The 16,461-nt window shown below is 40.7% G+C and overlaps 1 protein-coding gene across 6 annotated transcripts in view; it reads right to left on the bottom strand.

The window, feature by feature from the left end:
- Positions 1-218: 218 nt before the first annotated feature.
- The window catches only part of dock10 (dedicator of cytokinesis 10), a 65,829-nt gene continuing 49,586 nt past the window's right edge, over positions 219-16,461 (bottom strand). For 3 of the 6 annotated variants that reach the window (XM_085430106.1, XM_085430104.1, XM_085430107.1), the window contains exons 26-56: positions 15,920-16,033; positions 15,763-15,834; positions 15,482-15,628; positions 15,063-15,146; positions 14,848-14,944; positions 14,655-14,687; positions 14,248-14,426; positions 13,199-13,315; positions 12,949-13,057; positions 12,731-12,852; positions 12,288-12,402; positions 11,885-11,951; positions 11,448-11,495; positions 9,060-9,170; positions 8,391-8,500; positions 8,202-8,314; positions 7,091-7,228; positions 6,817-6,999; positions 6,611-6,721; positions 6,301-6,516; positions 6,139-6,196; positions 5,405-5,506; positions 4,697-4,803; positions 4,453-4,575; positions 4,238-4,351; positions 2,760-2,906; positions 2,449-2,659; positions 2,133-2,323; positions 1,951-2,051; positions 1,655-1,793; positions 219-1,214 (exon numbers count right to left, since the gene is read on the bottom strand). In XM_085430106.1, coding sequence (XP_085286232.1) covers positions 1,167-1,214; positions 1,655-1,793; positions 1,951-2,051; positions 2,133-2,323; positions 2,449-2,659; positions 2,760-2,906; positions 4,238-4,351; positions 4,453-4,575; positions 4,697-4,803; positions 5,405-5,506; positions 6,139-6,196; positions 6,301-6,516; positions 6,611-6,721; positions 6,817-6,999; positions 7,091-7,228; positions 8,202-8,314; positions 8,391-8,500; positions 9,060-9,170; positions 11,448-11,495; positions 11,885-11,951; positions 12,288-12,402; positions 12,731-12,852; positions 12,949-13,057; positions 13,199-13,315; positions 14,248-14,426; positions 14,655-14,687; positions 14,848-14,944; positions 15,063-15,146; positions 15,482-15,628; positions 15,763-15,834; positions 15,920-16,033 — 3,627 coding nt within the window. In that variant the 3' untranslated portion in view covers positions 219-1,166. The remainder of the gene's footprint in view (positions 1,215-1,654; positions 1,794-1,950; positions 2,052-2,132; positions 2,324-2,448; positions 2,660-2,759; positions 2,907-4,237; positions 4,352-4,452; positions 4,576-4,696; positions 4,804-5,404; positions 5,507-6,138; positions 6,197-6,300; positions 6,517-6,610; positions 6,722-6,816; positions 7,000-7,090; positions 7,229-8,201; positions 8,315-8,390; positions 8,501-9,059; positions 9,171-11,447; positions 11,496-11,884; positions 11,952-12,287; positions 12,403-12,730; positions 12,853-12,948; positions 13,058-13,198; positions 13,316-14,247; positions 14,427-14,654; positions 14,688-14,847; positions 14,945-15,062; positions 15,147-15,481; positions 15,629-15,762; positions 15,835-15,919; positions 16,034-16,461) is intronic. The other 3 variants (XM_085430108.1, XM_085430109.1, XM_085430105.1) reach the window with 3 other exon arrangements.

Here is a 16,461-nt window from a genome sequence, read left to right as displayed (position 1 = left end):
GTTTGCTAATTTAAAATGTCTAATTAATGAATTAGCCGGTCTCAGGCCAATGCAAGACAGAATATGAGTGGCTGCTGTGCAGATTTACAGCCAAGACACAGACTGGATGAGTAAACTTACAGATACAACATAGCAGAGGACCTGTAACCATAATGTAAGGTGCAATTATAAAAAACAACAAAAGACTCACAACAACAAATTAAGCTACTTAAACATAGTCATGATCTTTGGACATTAACAAAATTTTATTTAAATGTTATACATAAAACTTTAGTTTTGTTTGTTTGTTTTTATTCAGCTAAACAAATTTATATATTGTATATTTTATAAAAAGCAACATTTCAAACATTTTTAAATATTAATATTTCTTATTTACAATTTAAAACAGTACAGGAAATAATAACAGTAACAATGAATTTTCAATTATAAAAATGTTACAAAACATATTTTTTTTGTCTGTTTCCATTTGAAAATTGGCAAGCTGATATTTCCAGATCGTTAGCTAGGATACAAAGTAGCAATGTGGAGCTGCTCTACATTCAAACAAGAACTGGAGGTGCGTTCAACTCCTCACATTCTTGGCTAATTAAAACCTGTAATCTAATCATTTGCCATTTTCACATTAGTTGTCTTGCGAGACTTCTTTTAATAGTTTGAAATTCAGTAATATTCCACAGAAAAATGTAAAAATAACTGTAATCAAAATGCACCAGAGAGCTTTATATTTCATACAGCTGAACGCACCTCGAGCTCAGTAAGGTCACTGTTCTCTAAAGGGTCAGGGTTGTGGAGAGAAGGCGCATGTTGTGTGTTTGTGTGCATTTGAATTTGTTTGCAGGTTTGTCTGCCAATGTGTAAGCAAATGTAATCACTTGAGGGGGCAGGGAAATCTATACGACACACGAACCGAGTCTTTTAAATCAAAACGTACAGCAGCTAACAGTCCAGCAGTCTGCTCTCTACTGTAGACAAAGTTCAACAACAGGACTACAGACTACCACAACCACAGTCTACACATTTCTTCCCTTAATGTCCTCTACACTCTTCATCAGTCACAGTTCCACTAGCCAACTGCTTCAGGGGGAAAAAAAAGGTCGGAAACAATCAAATGAGTCACTCTGAGGCTCAAACTGGGACAAAATGTTTATGGCGAGTCTACTGGCCGTTCAGTAGGTGCTGTGCCTTTCTGTTCCTGGTTGTCTTGTGTGAGGAATCTGCACAAGAATAAGAATAAAAAGCTGCAATTGGAATAGGAAAAATGCAAACGCGAGCAAATATCAAGTCTGGCACTTTGGTTCCTGAGTTGGGAGCTGGGATTTCAGGTAACAATAAAGTGAGTTAAGCAAGTATAAAGGCGAAAAAGATGTCTTTCTGTAAAGAAATCTGATGACATGACAGCAGTTTTACAGAGAGTGGACAGGGAGTGGTTAGGCAGAGAAGATGAATGGAAGGCAAGGATGCTTTTAAAAGCAGCAGTGTGAGAAAAGGTTGCAACAGAAGATGATGTCCACGAAAATAATAACTGCCTCCAAAAATAATGCATGAAGAAAAAAAGAGGGTGCTCAGTATGCCATGCAACTGAACTGCCAACAAATAAATTAAAGAATGTATGGCAGTATAGTCTGGACACTCATTAGTCTTTGCATTGTGAGACCTGTTCATTCATGATCCCAGAAAGCTCAGTCAGCATGTCCCGGTAGTGAGCTCTCATCTCCTCCTGGTACTCCAGCTGGTCCTCCTTGATCAGTCGCTCATTTACATCCAAAGCCTGACCGCAGGCTTCTGCAAACCGCCTGCAGGGGGCGGATTAAGTTTGACTTATGTTAATGTGCTGATCATTGATATGTGTTTAACTTTTTTTTTTTTTGTGAAACTTAAATAGTATTACATTGTACGGTTCCTGACAGTGGACTAAATCATTGTTAGCTAGCTCAACACTTTAAATCATACCTGAAAATCTCCTTCAGAAGTTTGACCTGGTTGTCTGGATACTTCTTAGCATTCTTCTCCTCCAAAAATGCCCTGGCATAAGCCATGGGCCCTGCGTTCACCTGGATGGAGATGATCAAGTGAGACAACACCAGAGTAACCTATGTAAAATGTGCGTATCTATAGTTTGGGAGAATCCCCACCTTGACGCTGACACTGCCTTGCAGTTTTAGCTGCAGCCGGATCATGTCCACCTCCTCCATGTTGCAGAGCTGGTTGAGCTCAGAGACTTTACGTGACATCTCGTCAATGGCAACTTCAATTGGATTCATTTCTGTGCTTTGCTGCTCCACCACCTGGATGCGCTTTTTAAGGTAAGGGAAGCTGGAACTTGCTAAAGAACAGAAAAACACACACACAGTCTGTCAGATACAGTAATAGAAAGAGGACAAATGTATGTTCTGGTGACTCAAAAAAATATGTATCTATCAGAGATATAAACAAAGAAGAGATACTCACTAGTCAGTATGGTGCGCCGTTTGCACTGCTCCTCCACATCCCCATGTTTCTTTCCTGACAGCGTAAACGGTGTCTCAAATACAAACCGGTTGATGTTGTGATGCCTCTCGAAGTCGGTCCTTTTGTCACATTGTTCTTTTTCGTCAAAGTAGGGCACTACATATGTGACCTGAATGTAAGCAAACTTGGGGTCCAGGTCTTTAGGATTTACCTGTTAGCAAAGAATTTTACAATATTATCACATAAGCAACACACCGCAGCGCCAACAGATGTTAATTCATTCATTTTAATGGCCAAATTCTGTAAGATACCTTATTAGAGTCCTGGATCATCTTGACATTTTCAGCTCCAAACTTGTCTGAGTAGAGTTTGAGTAATCTCTGGGAGATTTCCGACAGCCCTGTCAGCTTTGGCTCTTTGTAGATGAACTCTTTGCTCTCTTCCTCTTCAAAGAAACCCTACCAGAACACAAACACACACATATGCACACACTAATCAGCGAAGCTTGTTACATGTTGGTTGGCTTGGTGTGTATGTAGTCTTTTATTTTTGATTCATAGGATGTGTTGCTTTTGCTTTCACAGCACATTAGATGTTGCTCTCTTGGGGTTTCTTGAGTCACTTGTGCTTTCAGATACAAAAACTTTGTCACTTTGTTAGAACTTCTCAACACTAACAGGGTACCAGTGTTAAGTTCTGGATGAGGGAGTGCGGAGGCGGCACTGGAGTCAAATGCCAAGGGTGAATGAGATTCAGTAAATCCTATCTTCTGGTTCACTGTTGCTCTGTGATATCAGCTCGTCTTAATGTTTAAGAAGGAAACAGTTTCATTGTTGGGCTTAATGGGAAGTGAAATGGGCCACAGCAAGCCTTAGACAAACCCTTCAAAGGGTAAGAGCAGCAGATGTTAATAGTGGTAAAAGGAGAAGAAAGGTAAAAGTGGTTAGCACTGAGGAAAATGGAAAATCAAGGACATACAAAACTTACCATATTCTTGATACAGAATACAACAAAACAGAAGAAAAAAAAGCAGATAGAGAAATTAAAGACACTGATTCAGTCAAAACAAATCTAGTGTCCTGTTTCCATTTCCATGTCTCACTGACCAGGTACTGCATTCTTCTTTATCTGAAAGTCTCACTATTTTACACCTATCCTGTGTAAAGCAGCCAGGTTTGTAAAAACCGAGCCCAAACCACACAATGCACCTTTGGAGATAAAGCCAGTGCTTCAAAGATGAACCCAGGGCCAAGTAGAATTCAATATTAAGCTTTCTACAAGGTTTAGTTATCCAAATTACAAAAAAGACTAGCTATCCTGACAGTTTCACTTTTATTTACCAAACCTTTGAGATTTCTGGCACTGACACGTGGTGGTATGCGAACAAAGAAAGAAATGATCACAAGCTTACTGATGGGAAGAAGCTTTGCAATTAAACAGCAATTTATCATTAGAATAATTGTAAATTAAAGTATTAACTAAATAACTTCCATTTCAATAGTCAACAAGACATAAAAGCTGCATATAGATAGCTGGATATATATGCTTCTACCTCTGTCTTTGCAGTTGCAGAATTTTTTTTCCATAGATTTCAGTTAAGGAAATCTATATCTCTATTATAACATGTGTGTAGAACTGATCAAGTTCTACACACGTAGTTAAGTTTATGTGCAAAAACACACCACCTAGTAGTGTTTCCAATGTATTTGTTAAACGTGTAGTTACAGTGACTGTTCGTTGTCCTTTGTATCTTAAAAGTCTGTGAAGGTAAGCTCAAGCAAACACTCACCTGTCCGTAGAAAGCTACACGGTAGTAGCGCCCAAAGAGACGCTTTTCTGAGTTCACCACCTCCGTCACCTTCAGGTAGGAGCGATGGATGTCATAGTACAGCTCTGATAGCCTCTGTAGGCACAAGCAAACAAACAAACACACAAATAATTTCATACGCAGCTCACACTGCACATTTTTTCACACGCTTACACAGAAAGGGTAAAAGCCGTTACCTTGAAATCTCTTCTTTTTTCAAAGACAGCAATTACAGGTTTGTTGATGTCAGCAATGAGCTCGTATCGCTCCGATTTCCACAAATAGTCCACACACAGCTCCAGCTGCTCCACCAGGGTGTCCTACACAGTGCAACGAGAGCACGAAGAACATAAGAGAAAAGTCTGACCGGCAACAGTAATTCTGATGATTAAATCCAACAGAGTTAATGGTTTTGTTCAGGACAAAAAGGCTAACACGGACCTCAATATATGGCGTGTCTTGTGTACCAGTGTCTTCCTTCATGGCTCCCTCCTCTTTAACATTAGGGCTGATGCACATAAATGCTGCCCAGCCCATGGAGAAGGATGCTGGTGTGTCAAACAAGTGAAAGTGATATCAGGGCACGATTACTAAAAAGACACACACTTGCATACTTCCTACAGACATCACACGTTATCGTTGGTGCTATGTTTGGCATGTAAACGCACGTATAGATGCTTAAAATACATCTGCTATCACAGTCTTGCAAGAAAATACGAGACTTACAGTCAAGCATTCAGTTTTTGCAAAAACAGCAAATGTGAGTGTGCTTCACATCAAACCCCTGTGACACTGAGCATCATATCCTGTGAGACTTGTGTGAACAGACACAGTGATAGTAAAACGTAACCTGGCACAAGATCATGCCATCAAGGCAAGAACAGTGGTCCTCAGAACAATTTACTGCAAAATGCAATACACCGTGTAGAAAAGTGATTCAAATTTAAACCACCACCGGACAACCTGATGTCCCTTTGATCCAAATCATGTCCGCCACTCAATATCCAGAGCTTGCAAAAAAATTCAAAAGGTACAAACAAATATAAGTGCACACTCACTACCAACCACATTCAGGTCTTTCTGTTTCTACATTCATGTTTTTACCCAACCCCAACACCACCCAGCGGACCCCCAGGCGCACACACTCACTGTCTGGATCTCGGGAGGTAGTTAGTAAGGAGCTACATTTATAGACAGGGCTTTCTTCAGGGGACACACTGGACATCCTGGCCTTGTCAGCGCTCCAGTAGCCTGTTTGGTAGGAGGGGAGGAGGAGCAGGTTTACAAAGTTTATGTCCACTTGCTTTTGCCACTTTATGCTCACGGACAAGGCTCACAAAGCAGCTGAACTGCTGGCACTCTATGCTAGGAACTAGCCCACAGGCTCAGTGAGTAAAGCCATGCGCAAAAGACGTCAGAAACACTGAGTGGCAGATACAAGCTGTTTACACGAGGAAGCATGCACACACAGAAAAACGTGAAGCACAGGAAAATGTGTGGACATCAATCTAAGAGGAGGATGGAATTTAAATATAAAAGAAAGGTCTATACTACTACAGGACAGGAACAGGAATCAAACATCATTTCCCATGAGTTCTCAGTCACACTCAGATGAAAACTGTCCTCACTTTCAGGCATACACATCAAGAACAGTGAATGTATGAAGGACTGATGCCTCAAAGGTTTGATGACTATGATAGCAAAGAGAAAAAAGTATTCCATTGTGAGAAGCTGCTGTATGTGATTGGATGAACTCAAGTTAGCATGTCTGCAGAGATGCACAAATATACAAAAATCTCACTGCACTGCAAACAGATATTTGCACACAAACTATGCTGCAAAAAGCTCGCAAGGGCAAAAGTGGCAGCAAAGTGTGGACTAACCTCTCCTCTTCAACGATTCAGCAATCAGGGCTGAGATGTGGATGTAGCACATAGCAGCCTGAGGGAAAGACAGAAGTTAGATGTTTTTTAAACTGATACTTTCATGTGACATTATCGATGTTTCTGAAGCCCGAGAACCTGACAAAATGCAACATTTCGAACCTCTGAGAGATCCCCGTTGCGGACGTGAATCTTGGCCATGCTCTCGAGCCAAGTGCGTCGAAGCTCAGGGGTGCTCGCGTAGGAATTGGCCAGACTGTACTGCAGATCCACCAGCATTTCAGGATCCTTCTCATGCTCCTTCATTTGTGCTGTAGCCATCAGAACTGTCCTGATCCGTTTGGTCAGGTCCTTCACCTCAGCAGGGAACGGTGTGTTCTGTAGAAAATGAAAGTAAAATTAAATATAAAGTACACGATTGATGATAATTATTGATAGAAAAGGTGTTTTAAAAGCTTAAGGAATTCTGTACTTTCAGTGGTGCATCTCCATTAGCAAAGTTGTTTATGATGGCCAGAGACTGTTGAAACCTCGAGCCTCCGATTCCAGCATCTGCTATCAGCTGGCTCACTGCCTTGATAACCTGTAGCAGAGACAGGCCAGTATAGCCATGAAACAGTGATAAGCAAAGTACACAAAACTCAAATGAAGTCATTTTACTTCTTTATATTAACTGACCTGCAGATGTGAGCGAACGATCGACTTTCCCTTGGTAAACTCAAAGTTTTTTCTCATGAAAAAATACAGCAGGGCAGCTGCCTCCGTCTGGGTGGAGCTGGATCGATGGTTACAGCACTTGAGGATCTCGTAGCAAAGACAGCCACACAGGTCTGCCTTACCCTGGAAAAATGCACTGGGAAACTACAGAAAAAAGAGAAAGACGAAACTAACCATAAGATAATGACTCGAGTCTTCAATGATATGTTGAACGATTAAAGAAAGGTTTACGGACCTTTTGTACAAAAAGCCTGAGTGCAGCAAAGACATGCCGTAGAGTAGCAGTTGATTGGTTGATCTGAAAGAAGAGCAAGTAGGTGTCCAGCACCTTCTTCATCAATGTGTTCTGTCCATCGTCCTGCAACAGCTGCTTCTGGATGAATGTGAGAAAACGAAAGCAAAACATGTTTCACCAGACTTAACTTCAATGCAGTCTTTAAAAAAACACTAGGTGGCAGTATGTATGAAATGAATGTGTATGAAATGTGTTAAGACTTGAGCCACCTCACATTTATTTATATTTTGCTGGGAAAGTGGGAAATGGGTGTAACAGTTTACTGTAACATCTGCAGACATGTGTAAGTACAGTAAAAAAGGCAACAATGGAATTTATACAAATTCTGCTTGAAAGTCAATATTTGGTATGCCCACTTTTATTGAGTGAAACATTAATGATGGAAGCAGACAAATCCCCATCAGGTTTGCATCAAGAAGGACTTCTATTGTAAAAACAAAAAACAAAAAAAAACCTGCCAAATTAAATATACAGAGCTAAAGGGAGCAGCCAAAAGTAGTTTCACTGTCTAGCCTATCGTTAAATTTTTTATAAAAGTAGTAATAGTAATAGTCCTTCAGGTGTCTACAAAGCTTTTCTTTGGATGTTGACTGTCTTTTGTTCCATTTCTGTTAAAACGATCCCACAATGCTTCAGTAATATTGAGGTCCAGGTTGTGGTGAGGCCAATCCAAACTTAATCTAACTGAAATGCAGTTCTAATCCACAACAGAGCCTCAACATTGTTTATTTTTATTTTTATTTTTTACACGTGGCTGTAGACACTCACTGTTCCTCTTTACCATGCCTCCTGACTACCTCTGTACATATCAGTGAAGATGAACCAAACATTTCACTCAATAAGACCTGTTGCCACTGGTTTTCAGGACGGTTTTTGTGCAATTTGGTATACCTCAGTTATTTTCCCCATTTCCTTCCTTTAGAGTGTCTTCTTGACAGCCACATTTCCACATAAGTGGCTTAAAAAAATAAATTTCTCTAAAGAAGTACAATGTAATACTTTGTGGTATTAACTTTACTTTTGGGTTGTATAATATGAAATGGTCACAGACCTTCTGATGCTGAACAAACAGCTCTAGTACATCCAGCACAGTGAGGGCGACCTCTGTGGACATGTTCGCCTCAATATCTGTAGGACTCAACGTGTCCCCATCCTGAATGCCGTCTAGAAATAGAAGCACGTATGAATAACAAATACATCAAAGTAACCTCACTGTGACCTCAGTCAGAGTATTTGTTACCTGGCTCCATCAGCTGCAGCAGCTTGGGGTTGGTGAGGGCATTCTTGCCCCTGATGATGGGCATGGTTTGGGAGCGAGCATGCCGGTGGCCATCACCCCCAGATGCCATCCTGGAGGGTCAACAGCATGAATCAGAAGCTCATATAAATCACAGCGTGTGCGTGTTTTACTCATGACTTCTTTAAATTGCCCTTCAGTAAATGTGGTACTAAACCTTTGGATAAATGCAAAGGTACACTATCGCTAAAGATTCTGCACACTTAAGTAGGCGGGTAGATATAAATGACATCCATGTCTCAAGGACTTGCTGCTATCGGGAAGCTATCAACACATGAGTGTACAGACACAAAGACTGGCAAATCACACAGAACACTGCAGGTATGGGAAGAGGCATGCTGAGAACACAAGTTACAGTCTGTAATGTGGAAACACAGTGGTCACATAAATGGTGAAATTACACACGACACAAATGCATTATCCTTTTTTTTTCAAGTATTCACATTGCTCTTGCATGTTTAACGTGTATTAAAGAGTCTGGAGTTTTATGACATCATAAAGCACTTTTGGGCCACCAGACATCATTAGCATTCAGAACACTTTCAGTAAACAAAGACTTTGTTTGTCATCATGGCTGAGGTGTTGTCTGTTTTCCTTGTGGAGGGTGATTACCATTGTGGGAAGATGCTTGAGGGTTGAGAGGACTGGGAGGGGTTGTTAGAGCCCTTCAGGGTGCCATTGGCGTGGGTTGACTGAGCCAGCTTTACTGCCGCTGCTAGCTTCCTGTTCACAAGCCAACCACATCAAAGCTAACATTAGTTAGTTTAATTAAGACCATCATTTTTAAAATTGTTATTAGTTAGATATCCTAACTGTGGGTGGCATGCTAATAGCTGTTAGAGCATGTCTGTAATCAATAAAAAAACTGACCTTACTGACTAAATGTGAAGCAGCTTGCAAAGCGCTAAAATTTTTGCACCTTTGTGACCTTGTTACATATTTATAGAAGCCGGGTCACATTTGATTTTAGTAAGGCTAAATGAAATGCAAAAAGCACACAAGATCTCCGATTTGACCTTGGTGTGATGAAAGCGGCTGGAGCCAAAAACAAGGATCAAACAGCTCGAGAGGAAGGTCAGCCAGATGGAAAGGTTAGAGTCAGTAGAGCTGATGCTTTTAGTTTTCCACTAGTATAGTAATGTGAAAATGTTGCATTAACTCTTGGTAGAGTGTGAGTGGAAGCTGGGGCTTCGGGGTGATAGTAACATACAACTATGGACAGCTTAGGGACAAGATATTAGTGTGATGAAGCTGAATGTCAGTTATGCTGCGGCACAAATGAGCTCCGTAACAGTATCTCAAGAAAAACAGATGTTCAATTTATCAAATTATTGTGATCCTTAAAGCTTGATCAGAAACTGCTGCCAATCTGAGTAAAGCAAATGCTTCCTGTGCCAGATAAAAGAAAGCGCGTAAGCCAATCAACACAAAAGCATCAGAGCCTATTAAAAACACTGAAGCCAAGCAGATGGTGGAGCTGAGCCAGTGCTGAGACTGAAGGCATGGAGGCAGAGGGTTACAAGGTCAACGCGCAACATCTGAGTCGTAAAATGTGGAAAAGATGTAAAAAGCAAACGAAACCAGCACACGGAACATTACATAAAATGGATCTGTGTCAACAAAGAAAGTGTTACTTGATGTGACAGGACATCGATAAATGTGCGGTCACAAGGACAAACCATTATCAGAGGCACCATGCACAGAGCGGGGGGGTGAATGCATGCACTGTCATGGAAACTACAACAGCAAGGTCGAACATGGAGAAAACGTAACAGGCAAATGTTACTTAGTTGTGTTATGTTGGTCGTGTGCATTGAGAACATAGAACATTAAGGAAGTAAGGGATAAGCTAGAATAATGTCTGGGACTAAACTACAACATTGCTGGATAAATGAAACAATTTCCTCAATCAGCTTCTAACTATGACTAGTGGCCCTAAAACATGTCTTGGAAATCTTTGGTTGAATTTATATAGGAGATTTCTCTGTTTTTTGCTTTTAACTGTTAACTTCTCATTGATCTAAAGTGGGTGGGGCTCAGCTAGTAAACGTCAATGCCATGATATGACAGCTTATGTTGTCAGACTACTGTCAATAACACAGGATTAAACCACAGTCACACACTCCTGATGAAGCAGATTAGTAGTTTTTGACAGTTACACTTGTTATTCAAGCATTTCCTGATGGTTTAATCACAAATATTCAAGATTAAATCTTTAAGACCTAATGTAATGTATTTCATCACTCCTGAACTTCAGTGGGGTGCCCAAACTGACTCAAAAGAGCCAACAGAGAAAGATGCCGAGACAGACACACTCTGAATCCCCCGTGGCCTGGTATTATGGATGAATGTTAAGTAGCTAGCAGCCCCAGACAGGCTCAACTACGTCTGAGAGCCCTAGCTAGGCTTCCAGCTATCTTCATTCAGTTAATGCCTCCACACACAGTAAAGCAGTGTGTTCTCCCAGCCTTTTGTTGGCTTACATCTCAGCATCCTATTGCTGAAAGGAAAAAAAGAGGGCTAATTTAATTAGCTGGGAGGATCCAGAAGATGGAAGAGGCTCGCAGTGCCAATGGCTCAGCTCCAGTAAGAGCACGCACACACGATAACAACCCCCATCCTGTGTTTGCCAACCACTACACTACAATATCCAGCAGTGATTCTTTTCGAACAGTGAGATCCAGGAGTTTCACCTCCCCCCTTCTTCCTTTTCTTCCCTCCTTCACCTCCTCCCCTCTTGAAGCTGATCCCTGAGTGTGTGCACGCATACTGAACACATTTTAGTATTTCTGCCTGACTTAGTCTGATTTCACGTGCGTGCGTGTGCGAATGTGTCTGTGGGGCTGCATTTATGATTGTGTGAATGATTACATGAATTATGTATCATTGTGTGGTGGCAACATGTACACTGAGTTAATAAGCAGTTTCCATATGTGTAGCGTTACAATAAATGCATTTGAATGGCACCTGCTCCATCTCTTTGCTGGAGAAAGCACTCACCTGGCTATGTGGCGTTTTCCAAGGAATCTAAAATGCTGAAGACAGAGCCTAAGGAAACACAATTCAAAAGTTTTCTCAGATAAGAAGACAGATAAGATGGAGTGCATGTGATCACACTGAGGCGAACCAGAACAGTCTAGATGCTGAGACAAACAGGAAACACGGAAAGTTAATTTACTGCACTCGTTGGTGGACAGGAGCTCTCACTGGAATTATAGTCTGTTTTTCTTCTCTCTACCTCTCTCTTATAGTGTCAGTATTTTCATACTGGCCACGTTCCCTTTTCTACTCTTCTTGTTCACTTGCCCTCAACCCCGTCTGTCTCTCTACAGTTTTTTTTTTCTCTCTCTCTCTCTCTCTCTCTCTGAGAACAGTGAGTATCTCTAATCAGTGTAGCAATGCCTGCAGTCTTCAGCAAAAACAAGAAGAGCTCTTACTCCAGAATGTTGAAGAAGTCCGAGATCTCCTGGTGAATGGCGCGGTGCCAGTAGGACACCAGCACATCTGGAAATAGACAATGAAAGACATAATATAAAAAATCTTTTCACAGACTGAAAAAAGTATGGCTATCTGAAGCTCACAGTATTAAAATCCCTCAGCAACAGAACAAAAAGCAACTTTTGTGTCAATTTTTGTATACATTCACTGCTAAGTATAGCAGTAAATGTAATAAATTTCCTGTGGACTGCATGAATTCTTTAAGTGATTTTTATTAATCCTTTATTTATCCAGGTAAAAATCTCATTGAGATTAAAAATCTCATTTCCAAGAGAGACCTGGCATCATGGCAACAAAAGTCACATACCACATAGGTATATAACATTTAGCGATAGATCTTACCTTCAGATATGGTTTTCATGATCTGCAAAAAGCACATGAGGAGGCTGCGGGTCTCTGCCTGGTCCAGCTTGTCACATCGAGAACCGTAGCCTATCAGGGACTGGGGCCGGGCAAACTAAGGACCAACATCAGACAGAAATGCAGTCAGTGATAAACTGTTGCTAACAGGAGTTAAAAGTTGGATATAATGGGCGTGTTATTAGCTGGTCCAGTATTTTTAAATAAAATTTTACTACTTTTAAAAATGCAGAAACAAGATATTATATGGGTGATTTTGGGTTGCTGGAGGTGCTGATTGCTGTAATATATTTTACGCATTATTTACAAAGTATAATGCTGGGGTCTTACAATGTACATATGAAGACTACCAATGAAACTTATAATAAATAAATGACTACATTTTCTATACAGATGTTTGCTCTTTTTCATGTGAACTGTCTCACCTTCTCACATCCATCCATTTTCTCGCTGTTCCTGTCACTGTTGCTCGGGTTGGAGTCCACGCTGATCAGAGAGCCTCGAGAGTCAGCCTGGTTAGCCGTAGCAACTGCCAAGGAGGAGAAGGCTGGCGCAGGAAGAACAAGTGTAGGCATCAATGTCCTGACTTACTTTATATTAGATAGATTCACTGGAAATAGACACACACATATAACAGTGCTACCTGTAATGGAATTGAGTACTTCTTTGGAAAATGAGGCATCTACAGAGTTGGCATGGCGAGTAACCCCTCCAGCTGCCACTGCTCCCACACTGAGGTCATCTCGAGAGCCCTGTTGCAGGTGCAAAAAAGACAGCACAAAGAGAAAATAGATTTACCTTAAAACATAACACAAATATACATGATTCTGAACATTTAGGAGCCAATCAATACAGTGTTTTTTAATAATTTCATCATTTGTCTTGACTCTTACTTGGTCACTAGCAGTAAAGTAGATGGGGAAAAGGTCCCTGAGGAAGAATCTTGGCATGTTGTCCAGGATGAGGCCATAAAGCGGCAGGTAGAGAGATGCAATTCTTGCCTGCTTTTCCTGGAAAAGAAAGTATCAGTCAGAATTGGTCTAATTAAATCAGTACTTTTTTATATAAATCATCTCATTATTTGACTCAGAAACCTTTTTTAGGCCAAATACATGCAATTCAAACTTAAGGTTATGTGTTTAACCCCGGCTCTGAGTAGGATGAGTGAGTGAAAAATAAAAGGTGGAAAATTTCATAACAAATTACATGACTGAGTAGCTCTTTTTTTATACCCAATAATCAGTATAAAAAGAAGCATCCAGAAAGGCAGAGTCTTTTTTAGATGTGAGGATTATAAAGTGTTGTTAAATTAAGAAAGATGTAACACAGTGATGACTTTTTTGAAACGTGTTGCTGACATCAGATTAATTACAGTTAATTGCAATTTTAAACTTTAAAAATTACAGATGAAATTATTTCCTAATCATTATATTCATTTTATTTACACTTTGCTTTATTTCGACATTGTTTTTCTTAAATGTAATGTACTTCCTAATCCCTGTATAAAAGCACTGCAGACTGCACTCATGAATTAGAATAAAGCAGCCATGGAAATTCACTGACCTCAGCAAAATTTTAAATAAAATTTCACCTGCATTGTGTTGCATGAGTGGTTTTTATTAATGTAGCCATTTTATTTCTTGATTGCACACATTTGGTTTTCATTCAGGCTTCGGCCTGACTACAGCCCACTGCTCTTGTGTTGTGGTTGGCAGTATTTGGCAACGTTTAACTGAGGGCAGATTGCTAACTTTGATCTGATCTAGACCCTTCCCAGCATCCATTAAGACATCTTCATGGCTGCTTGCAGCTGCTTTGAAGAATCACATGTCAGTGTGTATGTGTTTGCATGAGTCACTGTGGAAGAATTTCTACTGTTTGCTCATGACTCATTTTTCATGGCTTCGGTTTCTTTTCCCATGTTAACATCTGTTCTGTCTACCTTGGTGGCATAGCGTGCATCCAGAGAGTGTTTGGCCATTAGGGTTTTCAGGGTGGCCAAGGCTAGGTGTCTCAGGTCTTGCTCGTCCTGGAGAGCCAGCCCCAGTTCTCTCAGCAACAAGCCAGTCAGGAAGTGTTTCCTGCAGAACTCTCCAGTCAGGTTGTACTCAGGCACTGATGCTGAGGAGAGACGCCACAAAGAGAGCCACATTTTAAATGGAAATTAACTGAACTGCACAGGATTCAAACAAAGCTTACACACATATTTGCTGTAGTTCACTGATCAGCAAATATTGCGACATGCTGAATGTTTTTATGGATTTCATCATCATCATGATATTCATCCCACTTCAGGATACACAGTGTAGCACATACAATGTAACAAAAGGAATGAGTGAACATATTTACCATGAGTACTTTGTGTTTCTGGGAATGCATGGTCTGACATGGACACATAAAGTGAGAAAAAAAAATGACAGAAAGAGAAAGCGAGAAAGACTGAGTGTTAATAAACAAATGAGAGCTACTCGATGCGTGATCGTTACCACATTGAAAAGACACTCAGTGCCCTACAAGCGTATAACCTGGGGTGCGACCTTACCTGTGATGCGAGCGGAAGGTAAGGGCAGGCTGAGAGGAATGTAGTGTTCATGGTTACACACTTCTCTCAGGAATTCAAATTTGAGTTCACACAAGACCTGTAAAACACACAAAAACAACATTAACATATTGTGTAGCTACACATAAAAGAAGGAACGTCTGTATGATTCATTTCTACTTTCCTGGTATCAGTTTCATTGAGATTTTTTTTGTTACCTTGCTGTCGGCAGCAGTGATCATGTTAATGTAGTTGCTGATTAGTTTGAATGTAAAGCCTCTGTCCATCAGGGTAAAGCAGCGCTGCAAAGACACAAAGACTGGAGTCAAACTGGCGATCAGACTAAGCATCACTTAATAAAACAGAAAGAGACACATCATTTAGCATAGATGGAGGAATCAATGGATAACAAATTGTATCTGCAGACTGTTTACACAGTTTGTATTGATCCCACTAAGAGCAAAATGTTGTAAGCCTAATAGCGCAGTGATACAGTATATGTTTTCTTCACATGGGCTCAAACTTGAAGGAGTCCAAAGCACCAACAACCTGTTTGTTATTTTGGGTTTTTTTTGACAAGGTTTCCCTTTAAGATTATACTTTGAATTAACAAGATAACTTCTAAAAATTCTCTCACCTTCACAAAAGCTGCCACGGCTAAGTTAGCACTGCGTGTTTCTTCTGGCATCTCTTTGTTCTTCCAGAAAATGTGTTCAGACACTGTCTCCACCAGGTTCTCCACACGGCTCTGGTAAGATGAGGGGAATCGCTGGGGCCTGGGAAGCTTTAGGAACAAAGATTAAGCAAGACATGGTCATGCAGCATGTACTGGGAAGATGGGAAGTGCAAAGAAAACTTGCAGGTGTGGTCAGTAATTGACGAGATTAGAAGAGGTAGAAGTGGACTTTAATACTTTACCTTTAACTTGTCATAGTCAACCAAATGTTGGGCCATGGACTTGACGATAAGTTCAAAGAAGAACCAGGAGAACTGCAACCAGAAGAGGCTAAAGTAGGTCAATCCTGTTCATGTATTTAGTGAATAATTAAGAGTGAGTAGGAGGATGGAAGCAAACCTTCAGCACATTCTTGACAGCTGCTTGCTCATTGCTCTTCAGGTCAAAAGTCATTCCCTTAGCCAGCTCTTCATGAACTGTCCTAAACCCATGGTCCTCTGACTTGAACACATACTACAGAGAGAGAAAGAGAGACGGAGAGTAGGAAAAAAACGAGTCATACGTGCACATGTAGCAATTTATTTGTTTTAAATGATTTGAGGGTATTTTTTGATACCAACTGGGAAGTGAAAGTATTCAGTGAGTTGAGAAGTAGATACAACAGTTTCAACAATTATAACTTTATTTTAATTATTGTTTAATTGGAGATGATGTATCTGAATTTCAGGAGCGGGACCACGCCTCCAAACACGCTCCTTCCAGTTATCATCTATATAGATTCCCCCAGTTCTGCAAGCTGCTCATTCTCGTTCACGTGCCCCACCCTCCCTCCTTGTTCTCAGTTCTATAACTTCTTCACTCCTATTTAGTACACGGGGATCTGCCAGGCCCGGGAGCCGCCGCCAGTCCTCTTCGAGTCCTTCCCCAAACCACAGCTCAAT

The sequence above is a fragment of the Copadichromis virginalis genome, linkage group LG14 (genome assembly GCF_057382275.1).
Source record: "Copadichromis virginalis isolate Kocher_CV1m ecotype Utaka linkage group LG14, C_Virginalis_male_GT1.1, whole genome shotgun sequence".
Taxonomy (NCBI): Eukaryota; Metazoa; Chordata; class Actinopteri; order Cichliformes; family Cichlidae; genus Copadichromis; species Copadichromis virginalis.
This window is presented reverse-complemented; position numbering and strand designations above follow the sequence as displayed.